The sequence below is a fragment of the Salmo trutta genome, chromosome 14 (assembly GCF_901001165.1).
Source record: "Salmo trutta chromosome 14, fSalTru1.1, whole genome shotgun sequence".
Taxonomy (NCBI): Eukaryota; Metazoa; Chordata; class Actinopteri; order Salmoniformes; family Salmonidae; genus Salmo; species Salmo trutta.
Window position 1 is genome coordinate 40,908,742 of NC_042970.1, and position 19,759 is coordinate 40,928,500.

Genomic DNA, 19,759 nt, shown 5'->3' on the forward strand with positions numbered 1-19,759 from the left:
TCCTCTTGTGCAGATGAGATAGGGAGGGTGCAGTGCGATAGCGATTGCATCGTCTGTGGATCTATTGGGGCGGTATGCAAATTGAAGTGGGTGTAGGGTGTCAGGTAAGGTAGAGGTGATATGATCCTTGACTAGTCTCTCTAAGCACTTCATGATGACAGAAGTGATTGCTACGGGGCGATAGTCATTTAGTTCAGTTACCTTTGCTTTCTTTGGTACAGGAACAATGGTGGACATTTTGAAGCATGTGGGGACAGCAGACTGGGATCAGGAGAGATTGAATATGTCCGTAAACACTCTAGTCAGCTGGCCTGCGCATGCTCTGAGGACGGCAGCCTTGCGAGGGTCTACACGCTTAAATGTCTTACTCACGTCAGCCATGGAGAAGGAGATCCCACAGTCCTTGGTAGTGGGCTGCGTCAGTGGCACTGTGTTATCTTCAAAGCAGGCGAAGAAGGTGTTTAGCTTGTCCGGAAGCAAGACGTTGGTGTCCGCGATGTGGCTGGTTTTCCCTTTGTAGTCCGTGATTGTCTGTAGGCCCTGACATATACATCTTGTGTCTGAGCAGTTGAATTGCGACTCCATTTTGTCTCTATACTGACGTTTTGCCTGTTTGATTGCCTTACGGAGGGAATAACTACATTCGGCCATATTCCCAGTCACCTTGCAATGGTTCAATGGGTGCTTCACGCTTTCGGTTTTGTGCGAATGCTGCCATCTATCCACGGTTTCTGGTTAGGGTAGGTTTTAGTAGTCATAGTGGGTACAACATCTCCTATACACGTCCTGATAAACTCAGTCACTGTATCAGTGTATTTGTCAATGTTATTCATAGAGGCAACCCGGGACATATCCCAGTCAGCGTGATCAAAACAATCTTGAAGCGTGGATTCCGATTGGTCAGACCAGCATTGAATAGTGCTTAGCACGGTTTCTTCCTGTTTGAGTTTCTGCCTATAGGAAGGGAGGAGCAAAATGGAGTCGTGACCAGATTTGCAGAAGGGAGGGCTTGGGAGGGCCTTGTAGGCATCCCAGAAGATGAAATAGCAGTGGTAGAGTGTTTTAGCAGCGCGAGTACTACAGTCAATGTGTTGATAGGACTTCAGTAGCGTTTTCCTCAAATTTTCTTTGTTAAAATCCCCAGCTACAATAAATGCGGCCTCAGGATATGTGGTTTCCAGTTTGCATAAAGTCCAGTGAAGTTCTTTGAGGGCCGTCGTGGTATCGGCTTGAGAGGGAATATACACGGCTCTGACCATAATCGAAGAGAATTATCTTGGGAGGTAATACGGTGGCATTTGATTGTAAGGTATTCTACGCGGGGTGAACAAAAGGACTTGAGTTCCTGTATGTTATCACAGTCACACCATGAGTAGATAATCATGAAACATACACCCCTGCCCTTCTTCTTCCTGTCTGCGCGATGAACTGAGAACCCAACTGCTGTACGGACTGAGACTGAGTATGGGTATATCCCGAGAGAGCCATGTTTCCATGAAACAAAGTATGTTACAATCCCTGATGTCTCTCTGAAAGAAGATCCTTGCCCTGAGCTCGTCAACTTTATTATCCATAGACTGAACATTAGCGGATAATTTACTCGGAAGCGGTGGGTGGTGCGCACCTCCTTAGTCAGACTAAAAGTCCAATCCGAATACATCTTCTCCGCCGGAGGTGTTTTGGATCAGCCTCTGGAATCAGTTCAATTGCCCTGGGGGATACGAACAAAGGATCTGATTCGAGAAAGTCGTATTCCTGGTCGTAATGCTGGTAATGCTGGTGAGTTAGCGCAACTCTGATATCCAAAAGTTCTTCCCAGCTGTATGTAATAACACAACAAATTTCCTGGGCTAATAATGTAAGAAATATCACATAAAAAACAAAATACTGCAAAGTTGCCTAGGAGCTAGAAGCACGGCTGCCCAATCTGTCGGCACCATTTTACAGTTGGGCTGCTACCCAAAGCCTGTGCCCTGCTAGCATATCATGCTAGTTAATTTTGTAAATCTTGTTAATCATGCTAGTCACTAATTGTATCCTGTGTATTACCCTATGCTATGCTAGCCCAACTTTACAGTGCATTCAGAAAGTATTCAGACCCCTTGACTTTTTCCACATTCTGTTACGTTGCAGCCTTATTCTAAAATTTATTAAATCATTTTTCCCCTCATCAATCTACACCCGAAATACCCCAGAATGACAAAGAAAAACAGCGTATTCTTTTTGCGAAATAATGACATTTAAATAAATATTCAGACCCTTTACTCAGTACTTTGTTGACGCACCTTTGGCAGCGATTACAGCCTTCAGTCTTCTTGGGTGTGACGCTACAAGCTTGGCACACCAGTATTTGGGGAGTTTCTCCCATTCTTCTCTGCAGATTCTCTCAAGCTTTGTCAGGTTGGATGTGGAGCATCGCTACACAGCTATTTTCAGGTCTCTCCAGAGATGTTAGATCGGGTTCAAGTCTGGGCTCTGGCTAGGCCACTCAAGGACATTCAGAGACTTGTCCCAAAGCCTGCGTTGTCTTGGCTGTGTGCTTAGGGTCGTTGTGCGGTTGGAAGGTCAACCTTCTCCCCAGTCTGAGGTCTTGAGAGCTCTGGAGCAGCTTTTCATAATGGATCTCTCTGTACTTTGCTCCATTCATCTTTCCCTCGATCCTGACTAGTCTCCCAGTCCCTGCCGCTGAAAAACATCCCCACAGCATGATGCTGCCACCACTATGCTTTACCGTAGGAATGGTGGTGCCACATTTCCTCTAGACGTGACGGTTGGCATTCAGGCCAAAGAGTTCAATCTTGGATTCATCAGACCAGATAATCTTGTTTCTCATGGTCTGAGAGTTTTTAGGTGCCTTTTGGCAAACTCCAAGCAGGCTGTCATGTGCCTTTTACTGAGGAGTGGCTTCCGTCTGGCCACTCTCCATAAAGGCCTGATTGGTGGAGTGCTGCAGAGATGGTTGTCCTTCTGGAAGCTTCTCCCATCTCCACAGAGGAACTCTGGAGCTCTGTCAGAGTCGGGTTCTTGGTCACCTCACTGAACAAGGCTTCTTATTGCTCAGGTGGCCAGCTCTAGGAAGAGTCTTGGTGGTTCCAAACTTCTTCCAATTCTTGGGGACCTTCAATGCTGCAGAAATGTTTTGGTACCCATCCCCAGATGATATGCACTGTTAACTGTGGGACCATATATACACAGGTGTGTGCCTTTCCAAATCATGTCCAATCAATTGAATTTACCACAGGTGGACTCCAATCGAGTTGAGGAAACATCTCAAGGATAATCAATGGAAACAGGATGCACCTGAACTCAATTTCGACTCTCATAGCAAAGGGTCTGAATGCTTATGTAAATAAGGTATTTCTGTTTTAAAAACCTCTTTTCGCTCTGTCATTATGGGGTATTGTGTGTAGATTGAAGAGGATTTTTTTTTATTTAAGCAATTTTAGAATAATTAATCAAGGGGAATACTTTTCCGAATGCACATTGTGTGTCATATTGTGTGCTACATTAGTTGGTTGCTACTAGCTTCTCTGTGTAATCCATACTGTTAGCTTAGTTGCTAATACATGCCAGTAGCTCTGTCCATAGTGTACTATAGCATATTAGCCTATGCTAATACGTAATGCAATAAAGGGAAAGGGGGATACCTAGTCAGTTGTACAACTGAATGCCTTCAACTGAAATGTGTCTTCCGCATTTATACATGCTGTTCTCTTGTCTGTTCTTGTAGACAACCACTATCACTATTCAATACCATCAGTCAACTTTCTGTCTGCTGTTTATGTGTGCCTGTCTTGAGTGTGGCAATGAAGTGTGAATTGTATACCTGTCTCCTACTGGTAATTTCCATCCTATTACCGGGACACTGGGACAGTTGCACCTATATCTAAACCAGCACCTCTATCGGTGACCACCACATGGTGGCGCTCTCTTTCAGTCCTTATTTAACGCTTTCGACACCTTGTAGAGTCCATGCCCTGAAGAATTGAGGATGTTCTGAGGGCAAAAGGAGGGGGGTGGGCAACTCAATATTAGGAAGGTCTTCCTAATGTTTGAAATACATCAAAACTATGTATATCAAAACTAATTTCACACATAATAGAGTTAGCCTAAAGACATTATTATTAAATTGACCAAATTCTGATGAGTGAGTGCCAAAAAGTGACTTTGACAAATTATTCTACAGAGTCACAAGCAGGTCATAATGTATCAGAAAAAGCAGATTCTGCAGTTTCCAAATCACATAACCAACTCTAAAAGCTCTATTTCAAAATATAACAATTGACAGAATTACTGCTATTACATGCGCTCCCCATTTGCTCTCGCAACACTCAAAACAGAGTAATCTTTTGAAATACATTTTCTTAAATTCATGAATGCATTCCTTAAGACCTGACCATAACAAAATAATAATTAATGCTCTGAGTTGTGGTGTTTTTTAATGGATTTTAACACTTGAATTGTGTTGTTTTAGTTATCTTTCTTTTGTACATATAGCCTAGTGTTACATAAACTAATGAAAATGCTGTTGTGTTCCTTGAAATACATTTTCTTTCATATTTGAATGTTACCTAAGACCTTCATAAACACAACCAAATGATTATTGTTCCAAAAGCATATATGAAATGTATTTATTAGATCTGTTGACTTTCAAAAGACACGTCATTGGCCCTATCAAGGCACAAGGCGAGGCCCAAATGCAGACACAGGAGGCAGATGGTTGGAGTCTTACAATGTTTATTAATCCAAAGGGGTAGGCAAGAGAATGGTCGTGGACAGGCAAAAAGGTCAAAACCAGATCAGAGTCGAGGAGGTACAGAGTGGCAGACAGGCTCATGGTCAAGCCAGGCAGAATGGTCAGGCAGGCGGGTACAAAGTCCAGAAACAGGCAAGGGTCAAAACCAGGAGGACTAGAAAAAGGAGAATGCAAAAAGCAGGAGACCAGGAAAAACGCTGGTTGACTTGGAAACATACAAGACGAACTGGCACAGAGAAACAGGAAACACAGGGATAAATACACTGGGGGAAACAAGCAACACCTGGAGGGGGTGGAGACAATAACGAGGACAGGTGAAACTGATCAGGGTGTGACAGGCCCGAAGGGGGGTCCAACGAGGCCTTTCTAGTGTTAATTAAACACCGGCACGGGAGCATATCACCGTAGATCAGGTTTGCATTAGGTTACACGCTGCATATAAAACACCATCAAAGGAAATTGCAATTATGGCCTAACAGTATGTTATTACACATAATAATAGGCCATAGCAGTGGGCACCAACATAACATAAGAACATAACAGTATAACACCAACCTTTTCTTAGTTGAGATCGCTTTATGAGTCAAAATGCAAGCGGAGTGCAATTCTCTGCTGGGCGTGGGAGATCAAGTTCGCCTACAATGTATTGTGTGATATCAATAAAATGATCAATAGCTTATAGAGCCTAACTATAGTGCATGGGCAGAGAAGCACGGGGCAAGGTTCTATTTCCAATTACATTAAATTCTTAAACGATAGGCTATTTACATTGACTGGAAATAAATGTTGTTTCATGCATTTGCCTATTTTTATATATAATAAGAGAGGTCTGATTTTCTCCACGTACGCCTACCCCTTATTATAAATAACGTACACTGATTATACAAAACATTAAGAACACCTGCTCTTTCCATGAAATAGACTGACCAGGGGAATGCTATGATCCCTTATTGATGTCACTAATCCACTTCAATTCGTGTAGATGAAGGGAACGAGACAGGTTAAAGAAGGATTTTGAAGCCTTGAGACATTTGAGACATGGATTGTGTATGTGTGCCATTCAGAGGGTGAATGGGCAAGACAAAAAATTTAAGTGCCTTTGAACGGGGTATGGTAGTCACGTTCGGATTGTTTTCCTCTAAAGACTCACAAGATTCGTCTGAAGGTAACCCTGTACAAGTTTTAAAATTAATGGAAGTATATATGGAAGTAGTTTAGTGCCTAAAATAAGGGGTTAAATACATGTAAAAAGAAAGAAAGAAAGAAACATTTCCTGATCTTTCTTATATCTTGCAGATATAGGACAGACACTTCAGAACAAACTTCCTTTAGAATCTTTGTTGACTATCTGTTTATGCATGTATGAAGCTGTTATTCAATGTGTTTCTATGGGCTCATAGCAGTAAGGCCAAATTCAATGTTCCAACAAATACTTAAAAAAATATTTTTGGGGGATACCTTAAAAGGGGGTCTACATTTTTAAACAATCCCATATGTTAGCTTATGTTAGCTTATGTTAGTCAAGTACTGTGTTAAAGAAAAATACAAATAATGTCCTGTTTGGAACACTGACAAGTGCGTTGCTCAATCTGATTGGGGGGCCTGGCTCCCCAGTGGTTGGGCCTGAGCCCACCCAGGCCCACGCCCCTGTGGTTGGGTCATCCATTTGTAAACTAGTCATTTTGACTACATGTAGTATGGGTGAGCAAGGACGTAATACAGGTGAGTAAAACTACTTATTCAGATTCAGTGTTTAATAGTCACGTGTTCAATGTTGCAGGTGTGATTGGAGGAGTAAGTGAAATAAAATGATGAGAAAATGGTCCTAAAAAATATACAGATGAGTTCGCAAGTTGTCAGGGTGAGTTTAGGATAATGACCGCTGAGTTGTTGGCTAGTAACCTAATCTACTGATGAGTAGTAGGCCATAGAGTAGCTGTTGCCTAAACCGAGTGTGTGAGAGAGAAGAGAGACAGGTGTAAATCTGGACTTCAGAAAAACATAAGCCTATAGGCATTCAAATATTGCTGAAGCAAGTCGTCTGACTCGAGAAACTATAGGACTGGACTGGAATGGCTGGAATTTTCTGGACTAACTGGACTGGACTTGATGGGACTGAACAGCCGGTGGGACAGTTGTGTGTGTGTGTGTGTGTGTTCACGAGACACAAACAAACACACACACACACACACACACACATAAACAAACACACACAAACACACACACTTGGGAGCAAATTAAATACAAACAGCAATTACCCATCATAACAAACACACTGTGGTTGGAACAGAAGCAGCAGCATGGTGTCATTATAATATATCTAAATCCATGTATTAAAGCACATACATGTCATTTTATGCTTCTCTGAATCATTATTATTTAGTCAAGTCACTACAGAGGCCTATTGTATTGTAATGCCTGGGCTGGCTCTGGGAGATCATGTAGAGAAAGCATCTGCTCGATTTGTGCCACTCAGGCTATGGGATTGAGAAGTGCTGATTCCATCATCTCCTCCTAATACTCGTGTCAATGGAAAAGGACTGAAGGGCCAGCTAGAGTGATATCCTGAATGGTCAGCTAGAGGGAAACATGGATAAGTCACTGTGAGTAATGGGCAGCCAGGCAGACAGACCGGAAAGTGTTCCCCAGTGTGTGTGTGTGTGTGTGTGTGTGTGTGTGTGTGTGTGTGTGTGTGTGTGTGTGTGTGTGTGTGTGTGTGTGTGTGTGTGTGTGTGTGTGTGTGTGACGTGGGAGACTATCGGCTTTTTTAGACCTGTCACACTGGACTAGCCACACTGAGCCTGAGGCTAACTTTCAGTTAACGTTTCATACACACACACACACACACACACACACACACACACACACACACCGTATACACCAGTGAGTGTACACCATTTAAGATGAGGGAGGACGATTATTTTTTTCCATGAGCATGTCCATATTTCTATTACACCATATTGGATGACTGTCATTCATATTCCATTCACCCAGTTCAATGTAACATCAATAGGTTTAGGCTACTACATGATACTCTAATTTTCCCTATAACAATAATGAGGTTGCCACAACCTAGCCTATGAATTAACGTTTACAACGAAGGTGCACACAGGTCGAGAAAAGATTTGAGGTGACAGACATTTACACATTCAATACCACCTTGCACACTCTTACCTGCATCTAGCTGATCTAGGGTGTAATCATTAGTCCAACAGTTGCAAACAAGAGTTTCTATTGGACAAATTCAGGTATGTTTATCCCCGTTTCGTTCCGTTTGAGAAATGTTTTTCAACAGGAGAATCAGCGGAATGAATACACCCCTAATACACCCCTAATCCTCCTCTCACCTTTACCCTTCGCTTGTGTACTTCAATGCACAACACATCAGCTGTATGTGACCAGGTGAAAAAAACTTTTCAAGCCAAACCATATCATACCTCTACACACAGCCTACATCATTCTCACCATATTAGCTAAAGTAACATCATAATCAACGTGGCTAATAGAACTAACGTGTTAGTAAACAATCATGCAGTACATTGTACAGTCAGTAAGCAGTTTAGCAGCTACACCGCCAGGCCCTGGTGGTAATATAAATTGGTAAAACCAAAAATGTACCTTGACTTGGAAGAGTTCCAGTGTTGTGTTGGATAGTCATAGCGAGCTCCCTTTGTTTGAGCCGGGTGTTTGAGTAGGCTAAACAAGCTAGATGCATTTGCTAGCTTCTTCTTCATTCCTTCATTGAGTACATACATTTGTTCAAAATGGTTCAGCTGTTGTCTTTCTCTCTCTGAGCCAACTACTCACCACATTTTATGCACTGCATTGCTAGCTAGCCGCATCTTATTATTTCAGTACTATGTGGACAACATGTCAGTTCATGCTGCAAGAGCTCTGATAGGTTGGAGGATGTCCTCCAGAAGTTGTCATAATTGCTGTGTAAGTCTATGGAAGGGGGTGAGAACAATGAGCTTCCTAGGGTTTGTGTTGAAGTCAATGTACCCAGAGGAGGATGGAAGCTAGCTGTCCTCCGGCTACAGCATGGTGCTACCCTACAGAGTGCTATAGATGCTACTGTAGACCTTCATTGCAAAACAGTGTGTTTTCATCAATTATTTGGTGACGTGAATATATTTAGTATAGTTTTATCTAAAAAGGATAGCTTTTTAAATGTTTCACTATTTTTATGAAGGATGGTCCTCCCCTTCCTCCTCTGAGGAGCCTCCACTGGTATACACACATGTTCCATACATGCTCTGGAGAGATGGATTATATCCAATGTTACTACAGTTAACCACAGGTTAAAGCACTACCGTTGTTGGATAACATCAAGATCAGACAACAGTAACCTTGGGACCTATCTTGGGATATATACTGCTCAAAAAAATAAAGGGAACACTTAAACAACACAATGTAACTCCAAGTCAATCACACTTCTGTGAAATCAAACTGTCCACTTAGGAAGCAGCACTGATTGACAATAAATTTCACATGCTGTTGTGCAAATGGAATAGACAACAGGTGGAAATTATAGGGAATAAGCAAGACACCCCCAATAAAGGAGTGGTTCTGCAGGTGGAGACCACAGACCACTTCTCAGTTCCTATGCTTCCTGGCTGATGTTTTGGTCACTATTGAATGCTGGCGGTGCTTTCACTCTAGTGGTAGCATGAGACGGAGTCTACAACCCACACAAGTGGCTCAGGTAGTGCAGCTCATCCAGGATGGCACATCAATGCGAGCTGTGGCAAGAAGGTTTGCTGTGTCTGTCAGCGTAGTGTCCAGAGCATGGAGGCGCTACCAGGAGACAGGCCAGTACATCAAGAGACGTGGAGGAGGCCGTAGGAGGGCAACAACCCAGCAGCAGGACCGCTACCTCCGCCTTTGTGCAAGGAGGAGCAGGAGGAGCACTGCCAGAGCCCTGCAAAATGACCTCCAGCAGGCCACAAATGTGCATGTGTCTGCTCAAACGGTCAGAAACAGACTCCATGAGGGTGGTATGAGGGCTCGACGTCCACAGGTGGGGGTTGTGCTTACAGCCCAACACCGTGCAGGACGTTTGGCATTTGCCAGAGAACACCAAGATTGGCAAATTCGCCACTGGCGCCCTGTGCTCTTCACAGATGAAAGCAGGTTCACACTGAGCACATGACAGATGTGACAGAGTCTGGAGACGCCGTGGAGAACGTTCTGCTGCCTGCAACATCCTCCAGCATGACCGGTTTGGCGGTGGGACAGTCATGGTGTGGGGTGGCATTTCTTTGGGGGGCCGCACAGCCCTCCATGTGCTCGCCAGAGGTAGCCTGACTGCCATTAGGTACCAAGATGAGATCCTCAGACCCCTTGTGAGACCATATGCTGGTGCGGTTGGCCCTGGGTTCCTCCTAATGCAAGACAATGCTAGACCTCATGTGGCTGGAGTGTGTCAGCAGATCCTGCAAGAGGAAGGCATTGATGCTATGGACTGGCCCGCCCGTTCCCCAGACCTGAATCCAATTGAGCACATCTGGGACATCATGTCTCGCTCCATCCACCAACGCCACGTTGCACCACAGACTGTCCAGGAGTTGGCGGATGCTTTAGTCCAGGTCTGGGAGGAGATCCCTCAGGAGACCATCCGCCACCTCATCAGGAGCATGCCCAGGCGTTGTAGGGAGGTCATACAGGCACGTGGAGGCCACACACACTACTGAGCCTCATTTTGACTTGTTTTAAGGACATTACATCAAAGTTGGATCAGCCTGTAGTGTGGTTTTCCACTTTAATTTTGAGTGTGACTCCAAATCCAGACCTCCATGGGTTGATAAATTGGATTTCCATTGATTATTTTTGTGTGATTTTGTTGTCAGCACATTCAACTATGTAAAGAAAAAAGTATTTAATAAGATTATTTCTTTCATTCAGATCTAGGATGTGTTGTTTAAGTGTTCCCTTTATTTTTTTGAGCAGTATATATCATACCATTGGAATTCATTTGTATTTGAATACAGTCGGAATACTTTTGAATAAAGCAACTGTTACGTATGGCTTGTTTGTTCTAAAAAAGGTTTTGTATTCAACCTTTTAGATAGAAAATTAAACATAGACTTATGAAATGTATAATGGCAAAAATAATTTGCATGAATTTACATTTAACAATATGACTTTTCTACTTTCGGGCTTCCTTGTGCTCTAAAAGCTGTTTCCATCCATTGTTTGACCTTTTTGTATTTTGTATGTTGGTTGAACTGTCAGATTGTTGCCATTCTGCTGGCTAAGCATTATCTCACACTCTAACGCTCTCTCATAGCTAGCAGGCAATCGTAGTCAGATAAGTGGGTCATGAGTTAATAACTGTTCCAAGTCAGTCCCCTTGCATTAGGCTGAGCTTCCAACCAAACACACACAAAGACTTGTCAGCTTTTTTATTGTGGGGTGGTTGATTGGAACCAGCACACTGGCTTCAAGACAGCATGCATTTTTTTAAATTAATTTCTACAATAACACTGTGCAGGGTGAAGTTGTATTTTTTCCCCCTTATTAATAAACCATACATTAAAATGAAATATGTGACAGATGTGTAGACACAAAACAGAAAAATAAAAATGTCCAATTCACATTGTACCTTAAAGTTGTTTGTTGTTTTGCCATGCAAAGTGCTCACATAACCTGTCTCTGCTCTGATACTTTCTCTGATAATGCACTCAGAAATGCACTCACTGAACTTAACAGTAAGTCGCTTTGGATGAAACCGTCGGCTAAATAGCATATATCTGATATACAGTACCAGTCAAAAGGGGTTTTCTTTATTTTTTATATTTTCTACATTGTAGAATAATAGTGAAGACATCAAAACTATGAAATAACACATATGGAATCACGTAGTAACCAAAAGTGTTAAACAAATCAAAATATATTTTAGATTTTAGATTGTTCAAATTAGCCACCCTTTACCTTGATGACAGCTTTGCGTACTCTTCACATTCTCTCAACCAGCTTCACCTGGAATGCTTTTCCAACAGTCTTGAAAGAGTTCCCACATATGCTGAGCACTTGTTGACTGCTTTTCCTTCACTCTGCAGTCCAACTCATCCCAAACCATCTCAATTGGGTTAGGGTCGGGTGATTGTGGAGGCCAGGTCATCTGATGCAGCACTCTATCATTCTCCTTCTTGGTCAAATAGCTCTTACACCGCCTGGAGGTGTGTTGGGTCATTGTCCTGTTGGAAAGCAAATGATAATCCCACTATGCGCAAACCAGATGGGATATCTCTGCAGAATGCTGTGGTAGCCATGCTGGTTAAGTGTGCCTTGAATTGTAAATAAATCACAGACAGTGTCACCAGCAAAGCACCCCCACACCATCACACCTCCTCCTCAATGCTTCACGGTGGGAACCACACATGCAGAGTTCATTCATTCACCTACTCTATGTCTCACAAAGACACGGCAGTTAGAATCAAAAATCTCAAATTTGGACTCATCAGACCAAAGGACAGACTCCACCGGTCTAATTATCGTGTTTCTTGGCCCAAGCAAGTCTCTTCTTCTTATTGGTGTCCTTTAGTAGTGGTTTCTTTGCAGCAATTCAACCATGCATTTTTTAAATAACATTTTTCCTTTATTTAACTAGGCAAGTCAGTTAAGAAGAAATTCTTAGGGCCTCCAGAGTGGCGCAGTGGTCTAAGGCACTGCATCGCAGGGCTAGCTGTGCCCCTAGAGATTCTTAGTTTGAGTCCAGGCTCTGTTGCGACCGAGAGACCTATGGGGCGTATGGTGTAAAAATTGCAAGATTATGTTATAATACTTTTATTGCATCAAATGTTTTTTTTATGTAACAGAATAGAGTATTCTTAACTATTGTGTGTGTGTTTTACTGAGGATGGGCCTATGTGAGATAACACTGACAGGAGAGATTTCCGATGTCTTTTGGGTGATAAAACCTAAAGAGCATTCCAGAGCTTGAGTTAATGTTTCTGTTCTATACCGTACCAGGAAGAGATGGTTCCAGTTTGGAGGGACAGACACTGGTCTCTATACAATGAAAACTGTTGACACAGCAGACACTGTCTGCTATGTATTATAGGTATCTTTCATACAAATGACCCATTCTATATATCTGTTGTTCGTCATGTACCGTGAGGGAAAAAAGTATTGATCCCCTGCTGATTTTGCTCATTAAAATGCAAATCAATTTATAACATTTTTGACATGCGTTTTTCTGGATTTTTTTGTTGTTATTCTGTCTCTCACTGTTCAAATAAACCTACCATTAAAATTATAGACTGATCATTTCTTTGTCAGTGGGCAAACGTACAAAATCAGCAGGGGATCAAATACTTTTTTCCCTCTCTGTAGGTTGAAAGGGATGTATCTTGGCTATAAAAGACATTTGTACTTTTGTCTCGGGGCTCTCAACGAATCATCTGAGCGTGAATCGTCGACCAGCCATGACCAGCCATCATTATCGTAGAGCACTCAATCGATTCACTTTATAAGTGTGCGTTGTATTGACCTGCTCCCTTATTAATAAGTGATTAAGGATTTCGTTTAAGTATAACTCTGACTTGTGTGATAAATTTGTCTCTCCTCCTTTGATAGTAAAGAAATTAACCACCATAGGCGGCGCACAATTAGCCCAGCATCCTCTGGGTTAGGGGAGGGTTTGGCTGGCAGGGATGTCTTTGTCCCATTGCGCACTAGTGACTCTTTTAGCGGGCCGGGCACAGTGCACAGAGTCTAATATGTAATATGTTACTAATATGTAACACTGTAAACACATTAGTTAATTATAAAAGCAACATTTTTTATAATACCTGTCATTGAGATTACACTGAACAAAAATATAAACGCAAAAGTGTTTGGTCCCATGTTTCATGAGCTGAAATAAAATCTCCTAGAAAAGTTATATGCGCACAAAAATCTGACAGGTGTGGCATATCAAGATGCTGATTAAACAGCATGATCATTACACAGGTGAACCTTGTGCTGTGGACAATAAAAGACACCTTTAAAATGTGCAGTTTTGTCACATAACACCATGCCACAGATGTCTCAAGTTTTGAGGGAGAGTGCAATTGGCATGCTGAGTGCAGGAATGTCCACCAGATCGGTTGCCAGAGAATGTAATGTTAATTTCTCTTTGGCAGTACATCCAACCAGCCTCATAACAGCAGACCACGTGTATGGCGTCGCGTGGGTGAGCGGTTTGCTGATGTCAACGTTGTGAATAGAGTGCCCCATGGTAGCGGTGGGGTTATGGTATGGGCAGGCATAAGCTACGGACAATGAACACAATTGCATTTTATCGATGATGATTTGAATGCACAGAGATACAGTAATGAGATCCTGAGGCCCATTGTTGTGCCATTCATCGACCGCCATCACCTCATGTTTCAGCATGTTAATGCACGGCCCCATGTCGCAAGGATCTGTACGCAATTCCTAGAAGCTGAAAATGTCACAGTTCTTCGATGGCCTGCATACTCACCAGACATGGCACCCATTGAGCATGTTTGGGATCCTCTGGATTGACATGTACGACAGTGTGTTCCAGTTCCCACCAATCCCCAGCCACTTCACACAGCCATTGAAGAGGATTGGGAAAACATTCTACATGCCACAATCAACAGGAGTATTTTCGCTGCTAATACAGGTGTAATAAAGGCCTATTTATTTATTTTGTACTTATTTTTTTATTTTTTTAGGGCAACCTTACTTCCAGCAGCTATGCACGACATGGTTTCTGATTGTAAAATGAGAGTCCCGGTGATCTGCTATAGGAAGATACAACTGTTTTACCAGTAATATGGGTCAGGGGCCTCATTTATAATCATTGCATTTGCTCAAAATATGCCCCAAAACATGCACGCACCAGCTTTCACGCAAAAATAGGAATTTATAAAAACTGAACTTGAGAATGTGCTTTACCTCCCGCAAACTTCAGTTTAGACTATACGTAGGCCTACGCACAGTTTCTAGTGGTTAAAGTATTGCATTGAAAGAAGCCAAAAGTAGTCGACTTGTGCAAACGGGGACTATATGATGACACTCTTATTCGTAACAAAAAAACAGGTAGCTTAATATAATAACAAGATTCAATTATTTGCTGTTTGTGAGAGGCGCGAAAATCAGTTTATTTTATCTTTGCATTCTAAAATAATTTGAAATAGGCATCTAATTTCCTATTATTTACTTAATTTCCATGATCATTGCATAATACATTCCTCGCCTTTTCTGACTTTGATGGTTTCCAACACTGGACAATTGAGGAGTGGAAAAATATTGCCAGGAACATGACAGCGAGTTTAGTTTACTAGAGTGGTTTGCGTAGTCCCCAGACCTCAACCCAATGGAGCATCTTTAGAAGGTGCCGCCAACCAATCTACAGCAACTGTGTGATGCCATCGCATCAACATGGACCAACATTCCTGTGGAACGTTTCCGACACCTTGTAGAATGCCTAGAATAATTTCCCGTCAGGGCAGCATATTGGTTTGGGAAAAAGTAAATGCAAAACAGTATTGAATTCAAAAGATCTGTTTACAGGTGATGGTTTTTCAGCCAGAGTTACAGTGCTCGTTCACACGTACATAGTTTTAGGATAGGTCTGATTTATAACGGGAAAGATGCGTATGTATTGCGTACGTCAAGTTAATGTATCAATATTTTTGAGCGTGCGTAGTCTTTTCAGAAATAGCGCAGGGAGATATTTAGTGTAAAATGTATGCAGCGGTTATAGATGAGGTCCCAGATCTTTTGAACTGGTTGGGTTAGATGCAAGCCGTTTTCGCCGTAGTAATGGCGCAACCTTTACACTAATGAATCTGCACTCGGCAACAACGGTACAGCGAAGCCTTATTATTAAAACAATTATTATGTGGGAGATTTTTTTCAGAGATGTCCAGTACTCCCAAAATAAAACTCATTTTTGCATTGCAAAATATTAGCACTATAGAGCCCTGATTATGATACTGATAATCTATTTGATAATGACACTGAGTCCCATACTCCCAATTGGCACCCTATGGGCCCTTGTCAAAAGCAGTGCACTATACAGTATAAGGTATTGGGTGACATTTGGGACACAGACAATGTCTCTGGCTGTCTTTTGACAAATCAGATCAGCTCTGAAAAATATTGGATGTGAAAAGATCTGATGTGATTGGTTAAAAGACTAACTAATGGAAATAATTTTAGAATTGGGCTGCCTGTGTAAACTCAGCCTTTGTGTCGCAGATTCTCCTCAATGATAACATCTCTCTCTTTTCTCCAGATCCTAGCCATCATCTCCATCCTGTTTATCGGGCTGTCCACCATCGCCCTGTCCCTCAACACCCTGCCTGAGTTGCAGGACAGAGACGAATTTGGACATGCCTCAGACAACCCTCAGCTGGCCCATGTAGAGGCCGTCTGCATCGCCTGGTTTACTATGGAGTACCTCCTCCGCTTCCTCTCATCGCCCACCAAATGGAAGTTCATCAAAGGTGAACACTTTCGTTCTTAATATGCATTCATGATGTGCTACTGTTAGTGTCTGTGTCCATTGTAATGTACAGTATTTATTGGTGTTGTATGTTTCAGCTGGTGCAAGTAAATGTCCCCTTATAAGGATGAATAAACTACTGTCTTATCTTATCTTTAAGGTCCCCTGAACGTGATCGACCTGCTGGCCATCCTTCCTTACTACGTCACAATCTTCCTGACCGAGTCCAACAAGAGTGTTCTACAGTTCCAGAACGTCCGGAGGGTGGTTCAGATCTTCCGGATCATGCGTATCCTTAGGATTCTGAAGTTGGCGCGTCACTCCACAGGGCTGCAGTCTCTAGGTTTCACCCTGAAGAGGAGTTACAATGAGCTGGGTCTACTCATCCTCTTCCTGGCCATGGGCATCATGATCTTCTCCAGCCTCGTCTTCTTCGCAGAGAAGGACGAGGATGACACGAAATTCAAAAGCATCCCGGCCTCCTTCTGGTGGGCTACCATTACTATGACCACGGTGGGTTATGGGGACATTTACCCTAAGACTCTGCTGGGTAAGATTGTGGGGGGTCTCTGTTGCATCGCAGGGGTGCTGGTGATAGCCTTGCCCATTCCCATCATCGTCAACAACTTCTCTGAGTTCTACAAGGAGCAGAAGCGCCAGGAGAAAGCTGTGAAGCGGCGGGAGGCACTGGAGAGGGCGAAACGCAATGGGAGCATCGTCTCCATGAACATGAAGGAGGCGTTCGCCCGCAGTGCCGAGCTGATGGACGTGGTGGTGGAGAAGAGCGAGAGGCCTCTGACGCAAGACAACCACCTGTCACCCAGCCACTGGAAGTGGACACCTAAGCGGGCCACCACCGCCTCCGAGACCAGCTCGGCCCACTCCTTCAACCCTGTGGAGTCGCAGACGGGTTCCCCCAGCAAGGCCAGGGCCTCAAGTCCTCAGGGGCTCAACCCTCAGAAGCTGGAAGAGATGTATAACCAAATGGCCAAGACCCAGTCACAGCCCAACCTCAACGCCAAAGACAAGAGCTCCAGGGCTGGTAGGCAGAGGGATAGGGATGAGATGGAGCTGGGGACCATCCCTGGGGGTCCAGGGGACCCTATTCTAGGGGGTCGAGAGGGGGTGGGGGACATGAAGAGCCTGTCTAGTATTGACAGCTACATCAGCTGTGCTGCAGACTTCCAAGAGAATCCACGTGGTGTCTACGCCCATAGTCCAGCCTACGGCCTGGCCCTCCTGGCCCAGGAGACCAGCCGCTTCTCCCACATCAACCCAGTCACGGCCCTCTCTGGGCGGGTCAGCACCAACCCTGGCCTCCAGACCACCCTGGAGCATGAGCCCTTGCTGGATCCACTCTCTGCTGTGAAGCCTGCAGGTTCTGGAAACACTCGTCACTTTAACAACCCTCTGAAGGGTGGTGGCCTTTCCTACAAGGTGAACTACCGGAGCAGTGGAGGGGAGTCAGTGCCAGGACCAGGCCCAGGCCCTTCCCCCAGCAGCGGTGGTCCTCTCTCAGACAGTTCCATCTTGTCTGACCGCTCCCTGCTCAGCCCAGAGACGTCCATCTACACCACGGCCAGCAGCAGGACCCCGACCAAGTCCCCTGACAGCTCCACCCTGACCACAGCCCTGACCTCCACACCGGCCGTTTTCACTTTCCATGACTCCTCCATCAGTAAGTACATTGACGCAGACACAGACGAAGACGAGCACCTGCGGGACATGTCGGAGGCCACCAGCCCATCGGAGCACCTGCTGGCCAGCTCCAGTCCCCCCAAACACAGCAGGAACATCAACAGCGGCTACAACCAGAGAGGCATGAACCACCTGGCACCAAGCACCACCCAGCGGATGCTGGGGCAGAACTGCCTATTCCCTGGCCTGGATGGGGGGACGCGGGGGAGCGGGGGCCACACGGAGAACCATGTGGTTCCAGAGCTGCCCCGCAGGTCCAAAGGGGACAGAGGAAGGTCTAGTACCATGGACAAGAGTCTCTGAGCTACAGATATAGGGCAGGGCAGAGGATAGCACGGCCAGCGTTAAGGGAGCTGGAGCAAGGAAGACATGTCAGGGACATCCAGAGAAACACAGACAAGGTACTGTGTGGAAGGCAGAGAAAGTGATAGAGAAAGAGAAAGTAAGAGAGTGAAGGAAAGAGACACACTGTGCAGAATCCCTTTACAAACTGACAGAAAGGTCCAGGAAGTGAGAGAGATTCAGGGCAGCGTTTGGGCTGTGGTGTGGTGTTCAATACTATGGGAAAAGACTTGCAGGACAGATAAAGAACACTCTCCCTCCTCTCCCTCCCTTCCTGTTAGCCACAGTACACAAGCTACCACAGAACTGGGCAGAAAACTCCCACAAACCCAACTGAGCAGGGGCCCCACAGGGAGACGTGGGAGCAGGTCAAAGCAGAGTATGCTGGGAAGGGACATGGTCTGTTGGTTGGTTGAGGCTGTGGTGGTCCCTTTCGGTGGCTATGGGGTAAGAGGCAGGATGAGGGGTGAGGCAGGATGAGGGGTGAGGTGGGAAACAGCAAGACAGTCATCCCCTGTATTCTCCCACAGGTCTATATATATCAGCTGACCACTGTCCCACTCCGCCCCAGCCCAGCTCACACTGTAGAAAACTACACTCTTAGAAAAAACTTTTCCAAAAGGGTTCTTTGGCTGTCCCCATAAGAGAACCATTTTTGGCTCCAGGTAAAAAAACATTTTTTGTTCCAAGTAGAGCCGTTTTGGGTTCCATGTAGAACCATCTGTGGAAAGGGTTCTACATGGAACCCAAAATGGTTATATTTTGAAACAGAAGGGTTCTACCTGGAACCAACCTTTTAGGTTCTAGATAGCACCTTTTTTTCCGTAGAGTGTAGGGAGGAGTTACGGTAGATGCCAATAAGCTACTTACTAGTGCCCCCCTAGACCCAAACCTGGCCTTAGTCATATGTGAGTATGTGTTTAAGCCTGTGTGTGTGTGTGTGTGTGTGTGTGTGTGTGTGTGTGTGTGTGTGTGTGTGTGTGTGTGTGTGAGTGAGTTGGCGTGTACGTGTTTAAGAGATATCCACACTTTTAGATTGTCTTACCTGATTTATTTTTATATAGATAAAGGAGGTTACCTATAGGAATTTCTGATTTGCTAGTCTGTTGTGTCATGACCATAACTGTTTGAGTAATTCTGTATGACATATTTCTAGACAAGTTACAGTTGCTGGAAGTTTACAATCCAGACTCATCTTAGGGAAAACCACAGTCTGTCAAAAAGAGTCTTGTTCTTCTTGGTACCGTTTCTTTATAACATAGTAAGAGTAGAGGACCACATTTGATCTGACATTTCTGTCTGTGAATGTCTTGATTGTGTGTTGTTTTATTTTTATTGCATTGGGTTTGAGTCAGAGGGGAATGGTTAAAAGAAACCTAATCTTTTTGGTATTAAAGTCAGGAATCATAAATATCCCTGAAGATTTTTTTGCATCAAACACACATTTAGGAGAGCTCTCCTCCAAGACATGCATGTACCAAACAGCCTGCCTCTTCCTC

General features: G+C 44.0%; 1 protein-coding gene across 1 annotated transcript in view; it reads left to right on the forward strand.

Annotated features, from left to right (window-relative positions):
- kcnb1 (potassium voltage-gated channel, Shab-related subfamily, member 1) overlaps nucleotides 1-18,354 on the forward strand; it is a 68,285-nt gene extending 49,931 nt beyond the window's left edge. The window contains exons 3-4 of the mRNA XM_029775868.1: nucleotides 16,011-16,221; nucleotides 16,381-18,354. Coding sequence (XP_029631728.1) covers nucleotides 16,011-16,221; nucleotides 16,381-18,221 — 2,052 coding nt within the window. The 3' untranslated portion in view covers nucleotides 18,222-18,354. The remainder of the gene's footprint in view (nucleotides 1-16,010; nucleotides 16,222-16,380) is intronic.
- The last annotated feature ends 1,405 nt before the right edge of the window (nucleotides 18,355-19,759 follow it).